The following is a 19637-nucleotide window of genomic DNA, read 5'->3' as shown; positions in this document are numbered from 1 at the left end:
ACGGGCTGGAGCCTGCCGGGGAATTAACAACCAATTGCGGAGACGCTCGCCTCGCCGCGCCAGGAAGTCCGCCACTGCCTTGTGATTTTTTTCCCCCAGTAAATCCAAATTCGTGTTGCCTATTTACCGTTCAACAACAGCTTCATAATGAATATAATCGCTGTGGATGACATGTTGAATAATTCATAGATTGTGTTCATTATAGCCTTTGTCGGAGATGTTCTTTCCATGCGTAATTTGATTTGGTCATTTCCGAAGCGCGTCTTTGAAGTATGTGCCAAAGGCTAAGTGTGTGGGACTCTTTATCTTCCAATGGATTGTGTTGGCGCACGTTAGCACACGCATCGCTTTGCATCATGGTTGATAGTAAAACAGGCCAAGTCTGTGCACAGCCATGAAAAGCACGTTTCCATATCTGCACTGTAATAAATTGCAGACAGATACAGATCCATCCATCCATCCATCCATCCATCTTCTTCCGCTTATCGCGGGGGCAGCAGCTTCAGGAGGGACTCCCAGACTTCCCTCTCCCCAGCCACTTCATCCAGCTCCTCCCGGGGGATCCCAAGGCGTTCCCAGGCCAGCCGAGAGACATAGTCTCTCCAGCGCGTCCTGGGTCGTCCCCGGGGTCTCCTACCGGTGGGACATGCCCGGAACACCTCCCCAGGGAGGCGTCCAGGAGGCATCCTGATGAGATGCCCGAGCCACCTCATCTGGCTCCTCTCAACGTGGAGGAGTAGCAACTCTACTCCGAGTCTCTCCCGGATGACCGAACTTCTCACCCTACAGATCCGTGTATTAAATTGCATCTTGAGTTCATCATAAACCTTTTGCCCTTTCTCGTCTCCACTGGAACGTGTGATGTCAGAATTAATTACATAAAAATGATCATCATAGAGTCCTAATTAGAAATTGTTTCTCAGTACCTTGCAGGAACAAATAGTGCAGATGTCATAGCTGGGTTTCCAGTCTTCCCTGTTCCTTCGGATGATGCCCTCCTCTTGCGGGCAGTCCCCGGTGCAACCCGGACCAGACGCGCACACGCAGTCATAGCTTCCCGGTAGGTTGACGCACACGCTGTTGTTCCAGCAAGTGTGTTTCTGCGCAATGCACTCGTCGATGTCTGGGAGGCAGATGAAAAAGAAAAAAAAAAGTCACACAAGGCCTGCAATGAATAGATTTTACACGACACACATGAAAAGGGAGTCGATCGGTTATTACTGATTGTGATTTTTTTTCTTTGCTATTTTACACAGCAAAAACACAAGTGGGACACATCATGGCACGTTATAGCTTCGATCTTCTCTCTGTCAAAATACACAATATATTTGTTCTCCAAGATTGCGTTGTTCCAAGTCATGTCTGCCATCTATTGTGTATCAGAGTTTACACATGGATCAATTCATCAGTAAGCGTTTCAATACAACTGCAAGCCTCAACCACAAAAATAAACAGACACGCGATATTCAATATTAAACGTGCATCTCCCCGACTGTCAATTTGAACCGAGCGTTACTGTGTTTTTCTCGCTATCAGCACGTCCTCGGCAGCATCCAGGTGCCTCAGCTGTAACGTTACTCATTTTCATTTTCTTTTCTCAAACCAAATGTGACATCCTGCCCAAATGCTGGGGTTAGCACCACCTGCCACTTTTTTTTGTTCTACTAAATTGCCACACTAATGTGAGCCTTTCGAAGTAATCTCGTGCAATATAAAAGGTAAACAAACATTCACTGAGATGAAGCTTGGCTCATGTTGTAGCCATGACAATAAACCGTGCCATCGCCGAACACATGCTGGAATTATTTGCAGAATCAAGTTTGTGTAAAAAAAAAAAAAAATGAACCAGAGCATAAAAGCTCAGATGAGAATGTATTGTTCCTCCCGCGGACTATTTGCATCGACTACATAAAATCCCCATTAGCGGGTAGGACATGCACCTCTGCTGCTGAAGGATTAATGCTCGTCATGCTACATTCACCGCATTCCGCCAGAAGCAGCCGCTCGCAGATGACACACACCCAAGATTGCAACACAAAAATCATTAGTAGACCGCAGCTGAGCACAGCCAACCGGACGGAAAACCCCAAAACGAGCGCCCCGATACCGCAAGATACCCATTGCATGTACACTCAATACAAACTAGCTCAGCACTCCCAAAACTCTTCTCAAAACTTTGCAAATCGGAATCATGTTTGTGCCACGGGTTTCCACATAGAAAGGTCAGTCAACGGGAACGGGGTACCCACACATTTTATGCAGGGAGACAGTGTGTTATTAAAATGCATTATCCTCAAGATTCCTGGTAAAGCCAGGCGGCTCTCCTCAATGCTCGAGGCAGAATTCATAGATTTTACAATGCAAGCCGTGTAGCGCTCAGTCAAAGCAATAATGCATTCAACATCCCGCAATGCTTCCAAATGAACTGAGAATAAATATAAGCATAGCTTATTTTATTTAGCTCACTTCAATGGAGGGCAAATGGTGCTCACTCATCACCGCATGTAGTGGACAGGCATCCATCTGTCTGTCCGTCCGTCCTTTCTATCTATCAGTTCTTTCCAATTACCGTAATTTTCGGACTATAAGTCGCGGTTTTTTTTCATAGTTTGGGTGGGGGGGCGACTTATACTCAGGAGCGACTTATATACATATATATGGTTTTTTTTCACTTTTTTGGGCATTTTATGGCTGGTGCGACTTATACTCCGGTGCGACTTATAGTCCGAAAATTACGGTACAGTTGACTGAATTAATCTAATTTGATTCATAAATTTGGTTTTATCTTCAGTGGCCCCGACATATTTGGTCGTTATGTGTCAGTATATCAAAGATGGCCTATTGTCCTCTCCCCTGACAGAATGGAAAGTATTGGGAACCCAATCAAGTTTCATTGATTGTTGCTTGCTGCAAAGGTGCTGATTTATGAAAGTATTGAATTCTATCAAATGCGGAATTGCACTCAACTGTGGCCTCACAGCTCCGAGGTTCTGTGTTTGAATTTCACCTCGGACTTTGCAAGTAGGATGACGAGAAAGGAAACAAGCTACATGACTTTAATATTATAGTACTTGGATTACTATTCGCTTCTACAGAATAGACCGTCTTTGTTTACATAATTGTCAAGGCCTTTTTTTTTTTAGCTCAGCATACATTTTCACAACAACCTGGTAATAACAGGAATGTTGCTTTTTTTTCATTGCGTCATTGAAAAGTATCACGTATAGACCATAACCTTGTCAAAAATGATGTTTTGAAATCACCCTGCATTAAACGTACACCTGCTGGAAAACATTATTACAGTGCCACCATTATCGTCATGACTAATATATTTACACGAGCCCAGAATGAACACTTTCAAAGGGGAGATCTTTAAAAACCATTTCAAAACAGTGTGCTGTACTAAACGAGTAGCCAAAATGTTTTCCTTTTATCTGTTCTCCACAAAAATGTCATTCCCAATCCTTCCATCTTAAACTTTTAGAAAACAAATTTTGCCAACTAATTTCTCATGTTTTGTTTCCTTTTTACTCATGACTGCGCTTGAATGCCCGAGTGTAGCCTTTGGCATTACTTTGAATCTTGTTTTTCCTCGTGTCAGTCGCAACCGTCAAATTGGAAGCGGGACAAACATACGTATCTACTCGATTAGAAATGAGGCTCACAGCCACACGTGAATCCTATCAAGTAGAACGGATCAAAAGTAAACGTGACAATGAGAAAGAAAGCAAAATATACTCCAGAATTATAATCAGATCTCAGAAGGGTCTTGTCGACTGTTATTCTGAATGTTTTCAACTGTGTATACTCACCAATGCATGAGCTCCCATCAAGCAGATAGGAGCCATTGTCATGGAAACCGCTTCTGCATTCACAGTGGTACCAGCCGGGGAGGTTGACACAGCGGGAATGGTTGTGACACTCAATCAGGCCCTCCGCGCACTCGTTGATATCTGCGCACACACACACACACACACACACACACACACAGACGCTTGATTATGAACATGAAACATCTGCGCCGTCCGGTTGGCTCAGTGAAGGCTAATCCCATCAAACTGCCAAATTCTGTCACAAGAGTGGCGCCGGGCCAGCGGCTGCTCGCATTAGACGCCACCCATCTCTGCAGGGAAGAAAGCCGCGTGCACTTGCAGGTTTGCCCCCGCTTGCTTTGTTTCCCTCAAGTGGAGTAAATACTCCTGCCCGCCCGGCCGGCCCTTCGCGCTTTCTCAGGAGAGCGAATCGCTCTCATCCATTATGTATCATGTGAATTCTGCTGCTCATCTGCAGTACTTTGGCCTCTGGCTAGAAAAATGCCTAAATGCTAAAAAGTAGCCAAAAGGACAAGGAAGTCCTCATTAACTTGGTGAAAGTGGCATATAATATATATCAAACGTAATGGATAGAAAAGATAATAATGGTTGAGGAGCAATGATAAAAATGTAAATTAATAATATGTGGATGATGCTTGTGTCTTAATTTGTGTCCTGGCAGTGATTGGTTGAAGTGAAGTCTGTGTTTTGCCTCTGGGAGAATGCGACACTGGACAGGACAAGCGCTATTGAAAATCAATACATGCACGGATAGAGTGTTACTGAAACTATAGGAGGCAGATGCCACATGTCTGAGTTCACAGATGGATATTATATTCACCGGCATGCTCTACTAAAAAAAAAAAAAAAAAAGAATCATCAGAAAAATCCATATTTTCAACATACCATATTAGAATTGTCAGAAAAGATGTCAACATGTGCACATAAAAATCTGGGTTGTCATCTTAATTATTAAAGAGAGAAAAAAAAGAAGAAATACAGTATGAATAGAATTTGTGGCACATTACAAATTTGAAAACTCCTTGATTGTATGCCCCCCTCAAAAATTAAATCTAAGGACTAGAATTGAGAAATAGTCCGAGAAAGCTGAATACGCAAAAAATTAAATGTGACATAAATCGACAAAATTTGTCTTGTCCTCATGTGACACCTCGACCAATCACAAGATACTTTTTTCAGTTTTGAAATCTTTCACCGTTGAAACTGCTCATGTATAACGTTTATATGAAGAACATCCACAGATTTTGGGCCAACGTCTACTTTTGTTGCCCTTCTACACAGCGCACTAATATGTGTCTGATGCCTGAGGGGGCTGCCCTCCATCGCTCCCCCAGGCCATAGATGAATCACTAGCTTCCTCACTCTGACAGACTTATGGCTGAAGGCAACTTGTACTTCCACAAATAAACATCACCGTGTGAAAAATGCTAATGCTAGCCTTTTTTTAGCTTGTGCTAATGCCAGACAAACTTCCAATAACACATTAAGGAGATTATTTGCCAAAATAAAATCCTCACAGAAGGAAAAGTATTTAGCTCACTTCCCCCAAATACAAGTGAGGTCCTGAAAATCCAGGTACATACTCGGCAGACCTTCCTAATACGTTGTTGTTAAATCTTCTTAAATTAAAGCCGAACGTTGTCATTTGTGATGGTTCCCAAAATACATAAACATGTGACTTGACAAGAAGCAAAGCAACATCAGCTAAGCTGCCAGGCAGCAGCACCACCAGCCTTGCGAATAATAACAATAATCCCGCTGTACTCGCAAACATGGCTTTTCGTCGTTTATGAAAAGAGACTCAGCCCAAAATGGTTTTCACCTCCAATACAAAATGTTACCATCCGAGGGCTCGCGCTCTGCTATTTTGTGAGAAAAACATGTCAGCATTTTCTTCTCTCCATATTTCAGGCCTTTTTTATTGGAAAATACACATAATGTCTTTTTTTTCTTACAAGGCTAGTCTCTCCATTTTCATCTATTGCAGGGGTGTCAAACAAATTTTTGTCGCTAGCCGCATTGTATTCAGTTTCCTTCGGAGGGCCATTATGAGTGTCAACGCCTCATAGACAGTCTGAAATCAGCGACTAGTAAGAACAGTTTAAATATTTAAAAAAGATGAATGCTAATAAAAATGTCTAGCAATTATCTATTTTTTAAAACAGAAAATTTGTAATTTTAGTATTGACGCATGAAGTCGATGCACAATTTGTCTTCGCGGGCCACATAAAATGATTAGGCGGACCGTATCTGGCCCCCGGGCCTTGTATTTGATACTTTTGTTTTATTGGAAAGCTCTTCGGTTCCTTCTGCAGGGCCTCATTTCTCCTCCCCAATTTCCCAAAGGGAGGGGGCGTGCGAAGGCTTTATGACAGTTTAAACTGTGAAGGGCTCTAAATTTTACTTTAGCTGGGAATTAATCCATGCAGTTAAAATAATCACCGAGCTCTCAAGAGACTCCCTTAGCCGAGCTCTCACACTTTTACATCGCTGTCCAAGTCCTACTAACCTACTAAATATCACTGGGGACTTGCAGCACTGCGAACTTATATATGAGAGATATAAGTTTGCCGCTCCTAAAAAGTCCAAACGTAAACTGGTTGAGCCAAATTAAATAATGTGCCAGACATATGATGTCACTCAAGTTGAAATTAGAGCAAAATATGTGTCTTACCCGTCTCACAATATCGTCCTGTGAATCCTGAAGGACAAACACACGTGTTGGGGGACACACATGTCCCGCCGCTCCTGCACCCCTCTTCGCAGAAAGCTGAAAAGACAAGAAAAATATTTTTCTAAAAACGCTATCACACTTGCAGCTGTTAGGAAACACAAAGCACGAATGGATTATTTCTCATTTCTGTAATATTTTTATCATTCCACCATTTCGTGTTCTAATGCCCTGGTGAGGGTGTGTAAGTTGTGACTTTATACGAAATATTGAAAACATCAAGCAGTCAATGTGAAAACAGCCACGCTTGCAGTTAAGATTCAGAACTTGAATAAGAATTGCTCAGCGTCCTGTGTGATTCATTTTAACATGGCCAAAGATTATTGATCAGTCGGCTTGAAGCATTTCTAATTTTGCATTTCTAGTTTGCAATTCTAAAAGATGTGTGCTGGTGAGAGCATATAGTAAAAACAATTTGAGTGATGCCACCTCAAACAGAGAAACACAAAGCAGATGGTCTGGTTTTCATTAAAAAATTTGGCACAAACACACACACACACACACACACACACACACACACACACACACACACACACACACACACACACACACACACACACACACACACACACACAACACAAGAGTAGGCGGCTAGCTAACAAGTGCGATTAATCCCCCACCAAAAAAGCAAAAAGTAGGAAAAGTTAAACAAGTGCATTCATAAAAAATGATAAATGAGCCTAATTGACTGAACCTCGACGTGCGTATGAATGTTGCAAAAGATCACAACAGCAGCAAGAAAGCGCAAACATTTACATAAAATCAAACACCACCGACTGTATATTTAAGTGACTCGCTGATTTAAAAATTCCCTCATCAAGAGCCTGATTGCTCCTGTACTAATAAAGCCCACGCTGAAATATTAATTACACTTGTATTGACTCAATCTATCTGCAGCACTAATCATCATTTCGCCGTCATCAGCGTTCTGCTGCCCGTCTTTTCCAACTAATGACTTTCAAACACGGGGAGGGGAAAACACAATGACCGTCGTAACACTCGTGATTCATTATTACGTGTATCTATATGCAACTAATGAATTGGGCTGCAGTAAAAATGAATGTTCAGGCTTCATTAAGTCTTGTGATTTTCAATATGTATGCTATTTTCTTAATCTTGTGATGAAGTTTTAATTAGAGCAATCTGTCTTCACTCTGCCGCTTCATCTTCTTGAAGAGGCTACGCATATTCAGTAGTACGGTTGTCAGGGGAATACGTGACGGACAGACACGGGATGAAGCAGAATAAAAACGTCAATATTGGCAGTCCCACACAGGAGTACAATTCAATTTAAAACTTCTCTAACCACTTTTCACACTTATAATCTGCTTGGTCTTGGAACCAAGACAGACTTTTGTTGATGTGTGTGGTGGGAATGAAAATGTGGAATTGTAGTTTATTAGTTAGTTTATTTTCTGGTCTCAACTAATGTACTAAGATACTAAATCATGCAAAGAAAAACAAAAAACCCAATATCTGAACAATATAATCAAAGGAAAATAATGAGATAATATTAAAATATGATAATAATAAAAAATAAATAATGATAAAAAAAGATAAATCATGCAAAGAAAAACAATCAACCCAATATCTGAAAAATATAATCAAAGGAAAATAATAAGAAAATAAGAAAATATTAAAATATAATAATAAAAATATCATATATGATTTTTATATATATATTATATAAGAATAAAAGAACAAAATATATAAAATATATAATATATATATATAAAATATATAGATATATATATTTATATACATATTTAGTGTCATCAAGCAGCTTCAATGAACCGTAGTTCCTTTCATCATTCGCTTTCTTTTTTTCGATTTCTCCTTCAACAATATTACCTTCTATTTTAGGAGCGGCGCTAGTGCGACGAATAATCCGTGCTATGATGGCGCCTCCTTCATTGTCACTCCCGTGACCTCCGGTTAAACTATCTGGATGCTTAAGTGAGCCTGTTGCTGACTCGCGACTTCTCGAGACATGCTTATACTCACAGATTTGCTATTTGAGTTTCCCATTATGGACCCAGATTGCTTTCCAGTGGGTGGTGAGAATCAAATCACTCCACTATGTGGCACGGCTAACAGCCCCGTTCACGCTCATTGGGCATCTAAGGATCCATCTCAGAATTAGTGTTGAAGTGAACAGTGAGAGCCGATGGGTATTCCACCAATTGCGAGGAATATCGAAAGCGTATTTTAATTAGAGCATGGAAGAAAATGCCGCTAATTATGAGCTTCCACGGCTGCACGGTTCATTGATGTCACGTGTTAATGCGTTGTCGGTCTTGCGATAATGTGATTTTTTTTTTTTTTAAATAAAGACAGGACATTTATATAGTTTCGTATTGGTCATTAAAAAAAATAAATCCACATTGACTTGACTTCCGCCTTAAAAATGTGTAGCCATAAAATTTTAATTCTATTTTCAAATTCGAGTAACATTTCAGTCACATAAGAAGCAATGCTATATATCAGCACAGAAGTTGCATGTCACTGCGAGCCACTGAGTTTCCAATGAGTGAATAAATCAATACTTGTAAAGTAGCGCTTGGCTGCCTGTTGTTTGGACTGCTGGAGGGACAAACAGCCTTTGGAAACAATGAGCGCTCCGAATAAGGTCAGAGTTGGCTTGTAAACCTCACTGATGACCTTGTTCGGCGTAGGTCAACTGCCTCAATCAAACTGGGCTCTTTAGGAAGGTTCATCACGAAAATATATTCAGCTACAAACACACTACAAGGTTGTGTTGAGCTTCTTCCACAACATCCCAGATAATGACCCTGCTTACTTGACAATAAAAACCTGCGCTAGACGGTCTGCGTAGATTAAAGCTGCATTAAGAATGATTTTTGTCATCATAATGCATCCGCAGCGGGTTGCGAGGGCAGATGATCAATACCTCTGACATAGCAATTTATTACGCCCACTGTGCTTTGAGTGAGAGTTCTTTTACTCAGAGGAGCCGCCATATATTCCAATCACCTTACAGATGGATTGCCTTCAGCAAGTAGGAAATTATGGAAACATTTGAAAATTCTGCCAAAAAATGCCTAAGGTTGCCTTCGTTTAGGAAATGTGTTGTTTTAAATTTACCTTAGCTATACTTTATTTAAAATGGTGCCCTGTTGTAAGGAACAGGCAGTTGTGGGATAATGTGGCTTGTCATCTTCTGTTTTTCAGTGCTCGAGATAATGCTCATGACAACAATCGACTCGACGTACATTTGTGAGCTTGTTGTTTGATGTTTATGAAATCCACTGCAGATGGTTTTGCAAGCTTGCCTCTGTAACCAGATGGATGAGTTAGACTGAGATGACACCAGAGGCTATTTATTAATGATCAACAGGGGAACGGAAAACACGCAAGCCGACGAGGAAATATATTTTTTTCATGATGAATGTAATCGCTGATTCTTAGATTCTATCTATCTATCTATCTATCTATCTATCTATCTATCTATCTATCTATCTATCTATCTATCTATCTATCTATCTATCTATCTATCTATCTATCTATCTATCTATCTATCTATCTATCTATCTATCTATCTATCTATCTATCCATGTATCTATCTATTCTTAGAACAAGCAAACCGGCTTGGGACCATTTTCTATTGCAAAACTGTTGCGAACCATTTTACCATAGTATACTGTATATTCTTAAAATGAAAATAAATCCTAAAACTGATCACAATTTGGCAAGTTTAGCAAACTGAGCTTTGGAAATTTGAAGTTACAGTATTTGACAAATGACAACGAACATTTGAAAAAAATAATTTCACGGCCTCAATTAAAAATCTGCATGTGACTAAACATTCATTGTAAAACTTGCCATTCCCATCACGTATGGGTGATTTAATCTATTTCAATCTGTGGAAGAGTCACAGGGGCAGAGAAGCTATCAGAGGAGCAAGAGGGGAGGAACAGGGACGCCCTTGGCACTCGGATGTGAGGAGCTTTCATAACTAAATGCTGAGCGGGATCAACGAATCCCTTCGTCCAAATCCATTATTGAAGCGCGCACACATGCCGAGGTCGCTGACGCCACACTTTTTGCCACCCTCTGCTCTTTCACTGATAAGACGCCGTTTACTGCTGAGATGCATGATGTCGTGTGGGAATTACACATGACACATGCTGCCAGGTTCTGGAGGAGGGTTGCACAAACCCCGAGATGCATTTGATCGGTCAGGAGATTGTGTTGACTTGTTTGTTTACCGTATATACAGGTCGCAGTTTTTTCTTAGTTTGGCCGGGGGTGCGACTTATATTCAGGAGCAACTTATGTGTGAAATTATTAACACATTATTATGTCATTTCACATGTTATTTTCACTCTAAACCGCAAGAGGGTGCTCTAGGCCTGTGGAATAATTGGAACTGCAACTGACGAGGAGTCTGACATAAGCCACGAAGAAGAGGAAGTGCCGCATCTTCTACCTCCGGAGTTAGCGGAGTTGTTTAAAAGTGACACAGTGGACGACGATTTCGATGGATTTAATGATTTGGAGTGACACGGATGGTTCCATAAACTTGTTAGCATGTTATAGTTATTTGAATAACTCTTAATATGTTACGTCAGGCACGTTCTCAGTTCCTTGTTTATGTGTCATGAAACGTTAGCATACCGTACAATTATTCAGCCTGTTGTTGCCTCTATTCTAGCTATATTATAAATTTTGGATTTTATCAAATACATTTCCCCAAAAATGTGACTTACACTCCAGCGCGACTTATATATGTCTTTTTCTTCTTTATTATGCATTTTATGGCTCGTGCGATTTATACTCCAGATCGATTTATAGTCCGGAAAATACGGTACATTTCCTTTCATACTCTCATTGGATTGTTTGCGTTTTTGTAGCAGTGCTCAGCTAATCCAAGCATGTTCCTACATGGTGTCAGCTTGGATATGTCGGCAAATAGGAAAGGGAAATCCGTAGTGTTCATTACTTCTCTCAAGAAAAAGCTTCTCTGTCATACCAAAAGACAGCACATGGTCACGATGAACGATGGATCAGGCAGTGAGAGTGACAGACAATGATAAGTTGAGAAAAAAGACAATTGACAGGTAAGAAATCCCCATTGAGATTGGTTAAGAATATAAAGAGAGACATTTAATGGCAGACCGAGTTTAAATGTGTGCTCCTCAAGCAAAAGCGAGGCACTGGTAAAAAAATAATTGCCTCGCATGCTAATTGGCAGAAAGTATAAAACATGTACTTTCTTCTTTTGCGTCCACAATTAATCACCGCTTGGCGCAATTAAAATAAGACGCAACTGCCCTCTGGCACAGCCGAGAAGCTGCGGCACATTGTATTAAAATGAGTCGAGGGGGAACAACCATTATGTAAACATCAAATGAAATCCTTCACACTTGTAAGGGAAATCAAGGCTCCAGCCATCAACTCCCTCCTTCATACTTATCTCCTGCCACCTTCTTCCTAAAGTAAACATCCTCCCTTGAGAATTCACAAATCTTTTGTCAAACATGATTCCTCTGTGATTAGCCCTTGTAGGAGGATGCGAAAAGAAAAGGATCCCGCTTTTGTCTCCTGATGCTACTCATGCGCTTTGGTCTGTATAGAGCGGTTCTTGGAGATGAAATGGGCCATGAACACGATTAGCTGGCTTATTCAACAAACGACACAAGCTATACGATAGGCGGACGATCATTAGGCTGACGCTGAGACAATGCTGATCTATAATTGTTTGCTTTGCTCCCGTGGAACTGCCGTGGCCTATTTATCGTCTTGTGACTCAATAAAATGGCAATTGACACAAAGGCGACACGACAAAGATGTAGTGTCCTAACCTCTCATTTTGTCTCAATTCCAGCTAAGCCAGATACAGTCAATCGCTGTCAAATATTTTCGATCGATGAGCACCATGTTTGCACCAGAAAAAAAAACATTGGTCAACAGGGGGACACATATTTTGTTAGATTAAAAAACAAAACAAAAACAAAAAACATGGATAGGGTAGGCGAAAGAAAAAAAAGTCCCAAACTATGCTCTTATAATGAAGAGGCACAGTTTGAGTTCGGAAAATCCTCAACAAACCACTTCGCAAAGAAAAAAAAATTATAGCAGCCCACGTTCTTCCCCAAAATACAAAAAAAAGTCAATGACGAAATTATTCTTGCCAAATGTCTTGCTCCTTAGCAATCCAATTAGGTAGCAACAAAGGAAATGTTTTTTTTTTCCAAGGTTCGAAAAAGAATGATGTGCAACACCTGCACAGCTTTCACCTGGCTCCTCTAATGACACATTTTTGGCTCTGACATCTGACTTTACCTTGCTGGCCGTGGACACGTTGCTCAAGGCTGGCTAAACACGATTCTTGCTCCTATTAATATTAACGGCGACAGACAGAGGAGCAGCAGTCGCACTCAGACTAATTCCCTCCGTCCTACGGGGGATGCAGTGATGTATGAGCGGGATGAAATGGGAGGCACAGGTCGATTGGCCAACACCGTCACATTCACACAGTAATGAGATCTCAGGGGGAGGAGGGGGGGGGGAGGCCACTTCCTCCAACTCCTTTCTTGAATAATACTATTTAGCCGGAATAGAACAGGAAGTCATTGGAAGTTTTGGGGACATTATCATTAAGTACCGTATTTTCCGGACTATAAGGCGCACCGGACTATAAGGCGCACCTTCAATGAATGCCCCATTTTAAAACTTTGTCCTTATATAAGGCGCACCGGACTATAAGGCGCACCATTAATGCATCATGTCAGATTTTTAATCCAAATCAAATCATTCTCCATTTTATCTTTTTTATTTCAACTTCAGATGCAACAAATCACAAAATAATGATCCATAGTCTTTTTGATTCAGGATTCATAGTCTTCAGCGGGCCACTTATGATTGATTTCATGACATAATGCTTCAGGCCAGTTTAAATTTAGGAATTTGGTCCATATATAAGGTGCACCGGACTATAAGGCGCACTGTCGGCTTTTGAGAAAATTGTAGGTTTTTAGGTGCGCCTTATAGTCCGGAAAATACGGTACAATCGGAAAACAGTCGGGCCAAAAACAACCAAGTTCGGAAATGAACCGACAAGAACAATTGACTCAGACTGTTGCGTCAAGTTGACCCAAATAGCGGGTCAGAGCCTTTTTGACCCAAAGTGGTTTATTTTTACATCCACTCATCCACATTATACTCCATATAGTGTTTGTCACTCGCACGCATGAGTAAATTGCCATATTTCATATTCTCGACAGTAATTCCATATATTCATCTTTTCAATCTTCTGCTCCTTCATTCACACTTTGCCAATGACTCCCAGCATGAAAAATGCGCTGTTAGCGATAGATTCAGACTGTATATTGCCTCCATGTTTATATATGAGCTTGGAGACATTCCAGAGGGAGAAAATGTATGAGAAGCATTTTATAAATTGCATTGATCTGTCCCAAGACTTGCGTTGTGCCTGCTACCCATCTTAATGCTTTTGTGACATCAGCGTAGGCTGTAGTTGTCAAACTCAAGGCCCGGGGGGCCAGATATGGCCCGCCACATCCTTTTATGTGGCCCGCAAAGACAAGTTGTGCAATAACTTTTTGTGTCAATACTAAAATGCCAAATTGTATTTACTTTTAAAAAATTGCTAGGAATTTTTAGTACCATTCCTATTTTTAAAATATTTGAAGTTTTTGCTCGATTTCAAAAATAATTCTTCATCAGTTTGTTCTGTAGGCTATACTGTATATAATACATATAAGGCGTTGACCGTCATAATGGCCCTCCGAAGGAAGCTATGACTACAATGTGGCCCGTGACAAAAACGAGTTTGACACCTCTGGACAGTGGGGCTTCAGTCGAGTACGTTTTGTCATTTGCTATCATGAGCTCATCCAAAAAAAATATAAAAACACTGATCGACTGAGTACACAGTATTATCTCAGCTGTGTTTAAGAAGCACAGTAAGAATAACAGCTGGTGATTCATCACAACCGCTGACTGTCCCATGATGGAACGCATTTTGTGGAATCACACCCTAATTAATGAGACTTTCATCTTTGGATGACAACCAAGTGCAACGTGATAAAATTCCATGAAAGGCTCCTTGTGAGCTTGTTATTGCCCGATTTGGTAGTTAAACACAGCACATATAAAGACTGTCAAAATCCCTTTAAAGCCTTGTGAGTGCTTTTTTATTCTTCAATGCGATTTTTTAATTGTGATTTTAATGTGAATGAACAGGCTTACTCTGTTTTAGTGAAACCTTTTATGACAAGTGTAATTCTCCCAGCATAGACATTTAAATATATTTCCCATTATGTGACAGTATGTGTGAAATGAGTTTTAGGCCCACATCTACCATGTCAATTAGAATTCGCTTTCCCAGGTCTCCTTTGGAGACTCGTCGTTATTCCTGCATGTTATAATCGCCTTGTAAAAATGCATATCAAGCCATTCACATCTTATTTACAAACACATTTAACTGCAGTATTTGGATCTTTTTTATATCAGTACATATTTTGCTCTAAAATAAAAAGTGATAGCAGAACATAACACTATCCAGGTTATCTACGCTTGCTGTCACAAAATAATGTCTCTCTTGTACTAGAAATTTTATTTCTCAAGAGATTCCATGTTTGATTTGACAAGGACCCAACTTTAGTGCCCTAAAAAAAAAACAGTGTATTTTTCAGTTTAGTGGCTCCGGTGTAGGCAGTTTTACGCACAATTGAATCAGGGAAAGATGATGAACCTACGTTATGTTCACGGGATGCCAGAAAAATCTAGTTTCACCAATGGGGAAAAAAATCTGTGGCCTTGTAAGGTGATAAGCAGAAGGCCTGAACCAGACAGTCAGAGATGTTACTACAAGACACCCGATCACTCCTAATTGGTTGACATGACAGAAGGGAGGAACGTACCTCTGCAGATGGTGCCATTCCCAACGTAGCCCGGCTTGCAGCTACACAGATGTCCTCGAACGGTATTGGTGCAGATCGCATTCTCATCGCACGAGTTCTGACGACTGGCACACTCATCATGTTCTGGAAGAGAGATATAGCTCATGTGAGAAGTATTACAGCAGCAACAGTTGGCTAACTTAGCTAGCCGGGGGCTCCTAAATATGTCGGAAGATCAATCTCTCTTCAGTAAAAAGAGAATCCTTGAAGCAGAATTAAGAGGACCTAACACGGCAATATTACATCCCTTTAGTCAAGCTGCCTGACTTTTTAAACCTTAAAAAGAAAGTCGTCCTTCATTCATTTTATCATCGAAGCATTGTATCCGCCCGTTGTGTTGTTACGATTTATGCTAACGAGATAACGGGTTTGTCGATTTAGCGTTTGCAATACTGAGTACGAGCGGAGTCCTCCCATTGAGAGTTTATTTGAAAGCAAAAGTCAACAATTTCTGTCAACTCCAGCCGCTGGAGCGATTTCATCTTTGCTGCAGTCCATGTACATGTTACACATGAACGTGTTCCACTAATGAGACAATCTGATGAAGCTGTTGTGGGAACGACCTGGGGCCGGCATGATGTAGACGTAATATGCAGAATAGGGTAAAAAAAAAAAAAAAGAGTAATTATTCATATCCTTAATTGCATAATTAAAATAGCATGACAAATTGTAATAACGCGATTTAAGTCTAAATATGTTATTCGTTCATTTGAGTGTTTATGCTTGAATTTATCAGATTAATTTTCTAACATCTTATTTTCAATTTGAATATGGAACACTTTCAGATTATTATACGGGACGGTGGAAGAATATTTCCTTATATCCGAACAAAGTCTTTAAATACTGAACATGTTCTTTTCTCCTGAGGCAGCCATCCCTCTCCTTGGGGCGCACACTCATGAATATGCAGCTTTGGAAGTCATGACTAATACATTTTCCTTAATTAATGAGTGGCAAGCTGAACGCCCCGCAGCAGCTAGCTGAAATAATTTAGCTTTTGTCTTCCCGATGAATGCTCCCTATGCTGAGATAAAAAAAAAAGGGGGAGGGGGGAGGCATTGTGATTCGGGGTCTTGTTTTAAGACAACTTCACTCATAGTTTATTATGCTCAGATTCCTTCACTGGCCCCCAATTGTGTTCTTATTACATTTGGTGTATTTTCTAGCTCGGCCTTGATGCTCACCTTGATGTGACGAGAGCTGAGCTGTGTCCGGGGTCACAGGGGGAAACAATATTGATTGGTTGTCGCAGTATTTAGCTGAGGGAGCATGGATTTCCATGAAATTAGTCCAGTAAATGCGTAATAACAATCTCCATGTTAAAGTGGCAATTTTCTGCAGACCCAGCAGTCAATGAATTCCACCTCACACAGCTGCTTTGCATGGAAAGCTGGCTGTGTTCAGGAATGAGCTGATACTTTAAAGTGTTCCCTGAAGGCTTGCACAGTGATGCCTTGACTTGCAAGTTTAATTTGTCATATTTATGTTTTCTGTATTTGCATGTCTCACTTAGTGTACAGTTACACAACTAAATACATTTTTAGTCAGCTGCTCTTCTTTTAAAATGTCTGTGTGATATGTGTCATTTGCATAACAAAATATATACTGAGCGATTTCAACCAGAAAGTTGCGTTAGCTGTTAAGTGTGCTGTAATTCTCTCGAACTCTTAAAATGCAACATTTTTGTTTTGTTTTTTTCTTCTGTTGCAAATGAAGATATGTTGTTGTTTCCGTTCCCTTATTATAATCTCTGGGAGCCCAAACAAAGCATTTACAATCTTTAATTTGCTACACTATAAATTTGCAAAGCTCAGGGCCACGTCTGAGATGCTTTAGCTGTTTTGTACATTAATGAAAAGCGTGTTTCATTAATGTGTCCTGTCAGTAAACATGCACAGTGCATTATATTCTTGACGTCTCTGTGTATTCACCCAGGGGAAATGGAATCAATGCCTCTCCAGAGAGCGCAACATCAAGCTTTCCGCACAGCGGTGTAACACGCAGACAGAAATCACTGTGGACGGCCTTTGAGTAAGTGGAAAAGAATTTTTGCATCAAACCTTTATGAGGAGGCTAAATATAAACACTGGCCTCTACAGAGACAATTATGAATTGATGAAAACTTACATGACTCCTGCTCAAATCAAGTTTGATGGGTTTATTAAAATGACTTTGCCAGCCTTACAACGTGACCATCTTTGAAAAGCTAACGTATACAGGGAGGGTTGCCAAGGTTACCGCGCTTGTCGCACCTGAGCTCAACATTCATCATATGTATCATTGGAATTGGATTTGATTAAATTTTCATTAAACCAATGTGTCTGCGGGGGGGAGGGGGGGGCTTCCAGTGTCGGAATGTCAAACAATATACATACATAAACAATATGACCAAAATTAATAGCAGCTCCTTATTATCACATGACATAACATAGGTGTCAAACTCAAGGCCCGGGGGCCAGATACGGCCCGTCACATCATTTTATGTGGCCCGCGAAGACAAATTTTGCATTGACTTCATGAGTCAATACTAAAATTACAAATTGTCTTGACTTTTAAAAAACAGAAAAATTTCTATTTTTATTACTACATTCATCTTTTTAAAATATTTGAATAGTTTTTACTAGTCTCTGATTTCAAAGCTAGTTATTCATCAGTTTGTTGTTAGCTTATACTGTATATAAAACATTTAAACATTACTGTGAGTATACAATGTTTTTCTCAGTAGTCAAGAATATTTCCCAAAGCAGTTAAATGTCATTTTCTTTCAATCAGACAACAATGGAATCCAACAGCCCGTTGTGTCAGTGTTATGAGTAAATATTAAACTCGGCATCTGCATAAAGCGGAACACGACTGTAAAATCCATCATAAGATACAGTACACCGCGGGAGCTGGACATTTTCCGCGATCACAGATGGCACATAGCTGTTATCCACGTGAAGTTAGGGCTCATAATGACCTTCCACAGGGAAATCATTTGTGTTCTGCCTGCACTGAATCATAAAACTGAGTGTAAACACCATTCATCGTTGCCACTTATGCCAATTGGCCGGAGCTGTATATTCTAAACACAATTCATTATTTATTGTTACAATTCTAAAATACAACCCCACTATTTCACTTTGTATAAATAACGAATCACCGAGTGGAAATGTGCAACTGTGGATTGACTGAATCAAATATGGAATCAAATTCCCTGATGAGGCTGCGGGGTATTTCCCCGCACTGGCGGAGCTAGAATTTTCTTCCTTGGGGATCCGTGGGGTGGCCAAGGCATCACAGCAGTGGCCCTTGGATTAATTTGAAAATATATATGTATTTTTTTTAAAAACCCAAAGCATATTTCAGGGGGAACCAGTGCCCAAGCAGCTCCCCTCTCGCTCCGCCACAGATGCAGGTCAAATTAGGGCTGTATTAACTAACGTTAAATTGTTGATCCGAATAACTTGAGATAAAGTCCGAATGAAGAAACAATGCCCTGTGAGTGATATTAATTTGTGTGACCGCAGCTTTGTGGCATTTTGACAAACAATGTGCAGAAGCTCGCATTCCCCGGCACTGCGTTGATTTCTCTGTCCATTCCCTGTTTCCCCCGAGCTGCTTGCCTGCTTCCATAGAGGTGAAATCAAGTGGAACCACAATTACTGCAGCTTCCTATTGTTTACGGGGCACTGTCATCACAAAGGACAGCCCCAAAGCAAGGCAGATGATAAAAGAGAAAGAGCACGAGATAATGTCCAATGGCATTTTATATCTCAGAGGAACCATGCAGTTTTTTAATATGAAGGAAAATTATTTCTGAACAGAGGGGTATATAAGTGTGTGTGTGTGTATGTTTTATATATATATATATAATTTTTATTTATTATTTCATTTATTATTATTTTTTATATTTTATATTTATATATATATTATTTTTACTTTTTATACTTTTATTATTTTTTGTATACATCTTTTTAGTCCATACTATTGTTCAACTTTCTCTGATATAAATCCCTCCAAATTAAAGATATTGATCTCTTGCGTCATAAGCACGGTTGCAATGCTTTTTATGGTAAGTGTATAGAATTGCGCATATGGACCAATTACTGGAGCTTTTTATTTCCATGTTGCACATATGAAAAC

At 40.2% G+C, this 19637-nt stretch overlaps 1 protein-coding gene across 1 annotated transcript in view; it reads right to left on the bottom strand.

Moving 5' to 3' along the window:
- The window catches only part of LOC119119988 (protein kinase C-binding protein NELL1-like), a 78460-nt gene that overhangs the window by 2383 nt on the left and 56440 nt on the right, over nt 1-19637 (bottom strand). The window contains exons 14-17 of the mRNA XM_037246544.1: nt 15474-15596; nt 6508-6603; nt 3813-3953; nt 927-1123 (exon numbers count right to left, since the gene is read on the bottom strand). Of these exons, the coding sequence (XP_037102439.1) occupies nt 927-1123; nt 3813-3953; nt 6508-6603; nt 15474-15596 (557 nt within the window). The remainder of the gene's footprint in view (nt 1-926; nt 1124-3812; nt 3954-6507; nt 6604-15473; nt 15597-19637) is intronic.

Source organism: Syngnathus acus, chromosome 3, assembly GCF_901709675.1.
Source record: "Syngnathus acus chromosome 3, fSynAcu1.2, whole genome shotgun sequence".
Lineage (NCBI taxonomy): Eukaryota > Metazoa > Chordata > Actinopteri > Syngnathiformes > Syngnathidae > Syngnathus > Syngnathus acus.
Note: the sequence above shows the minus strand (reverse complement) of the source record. Positions and strands in the feature narration are given on the sequence as shown.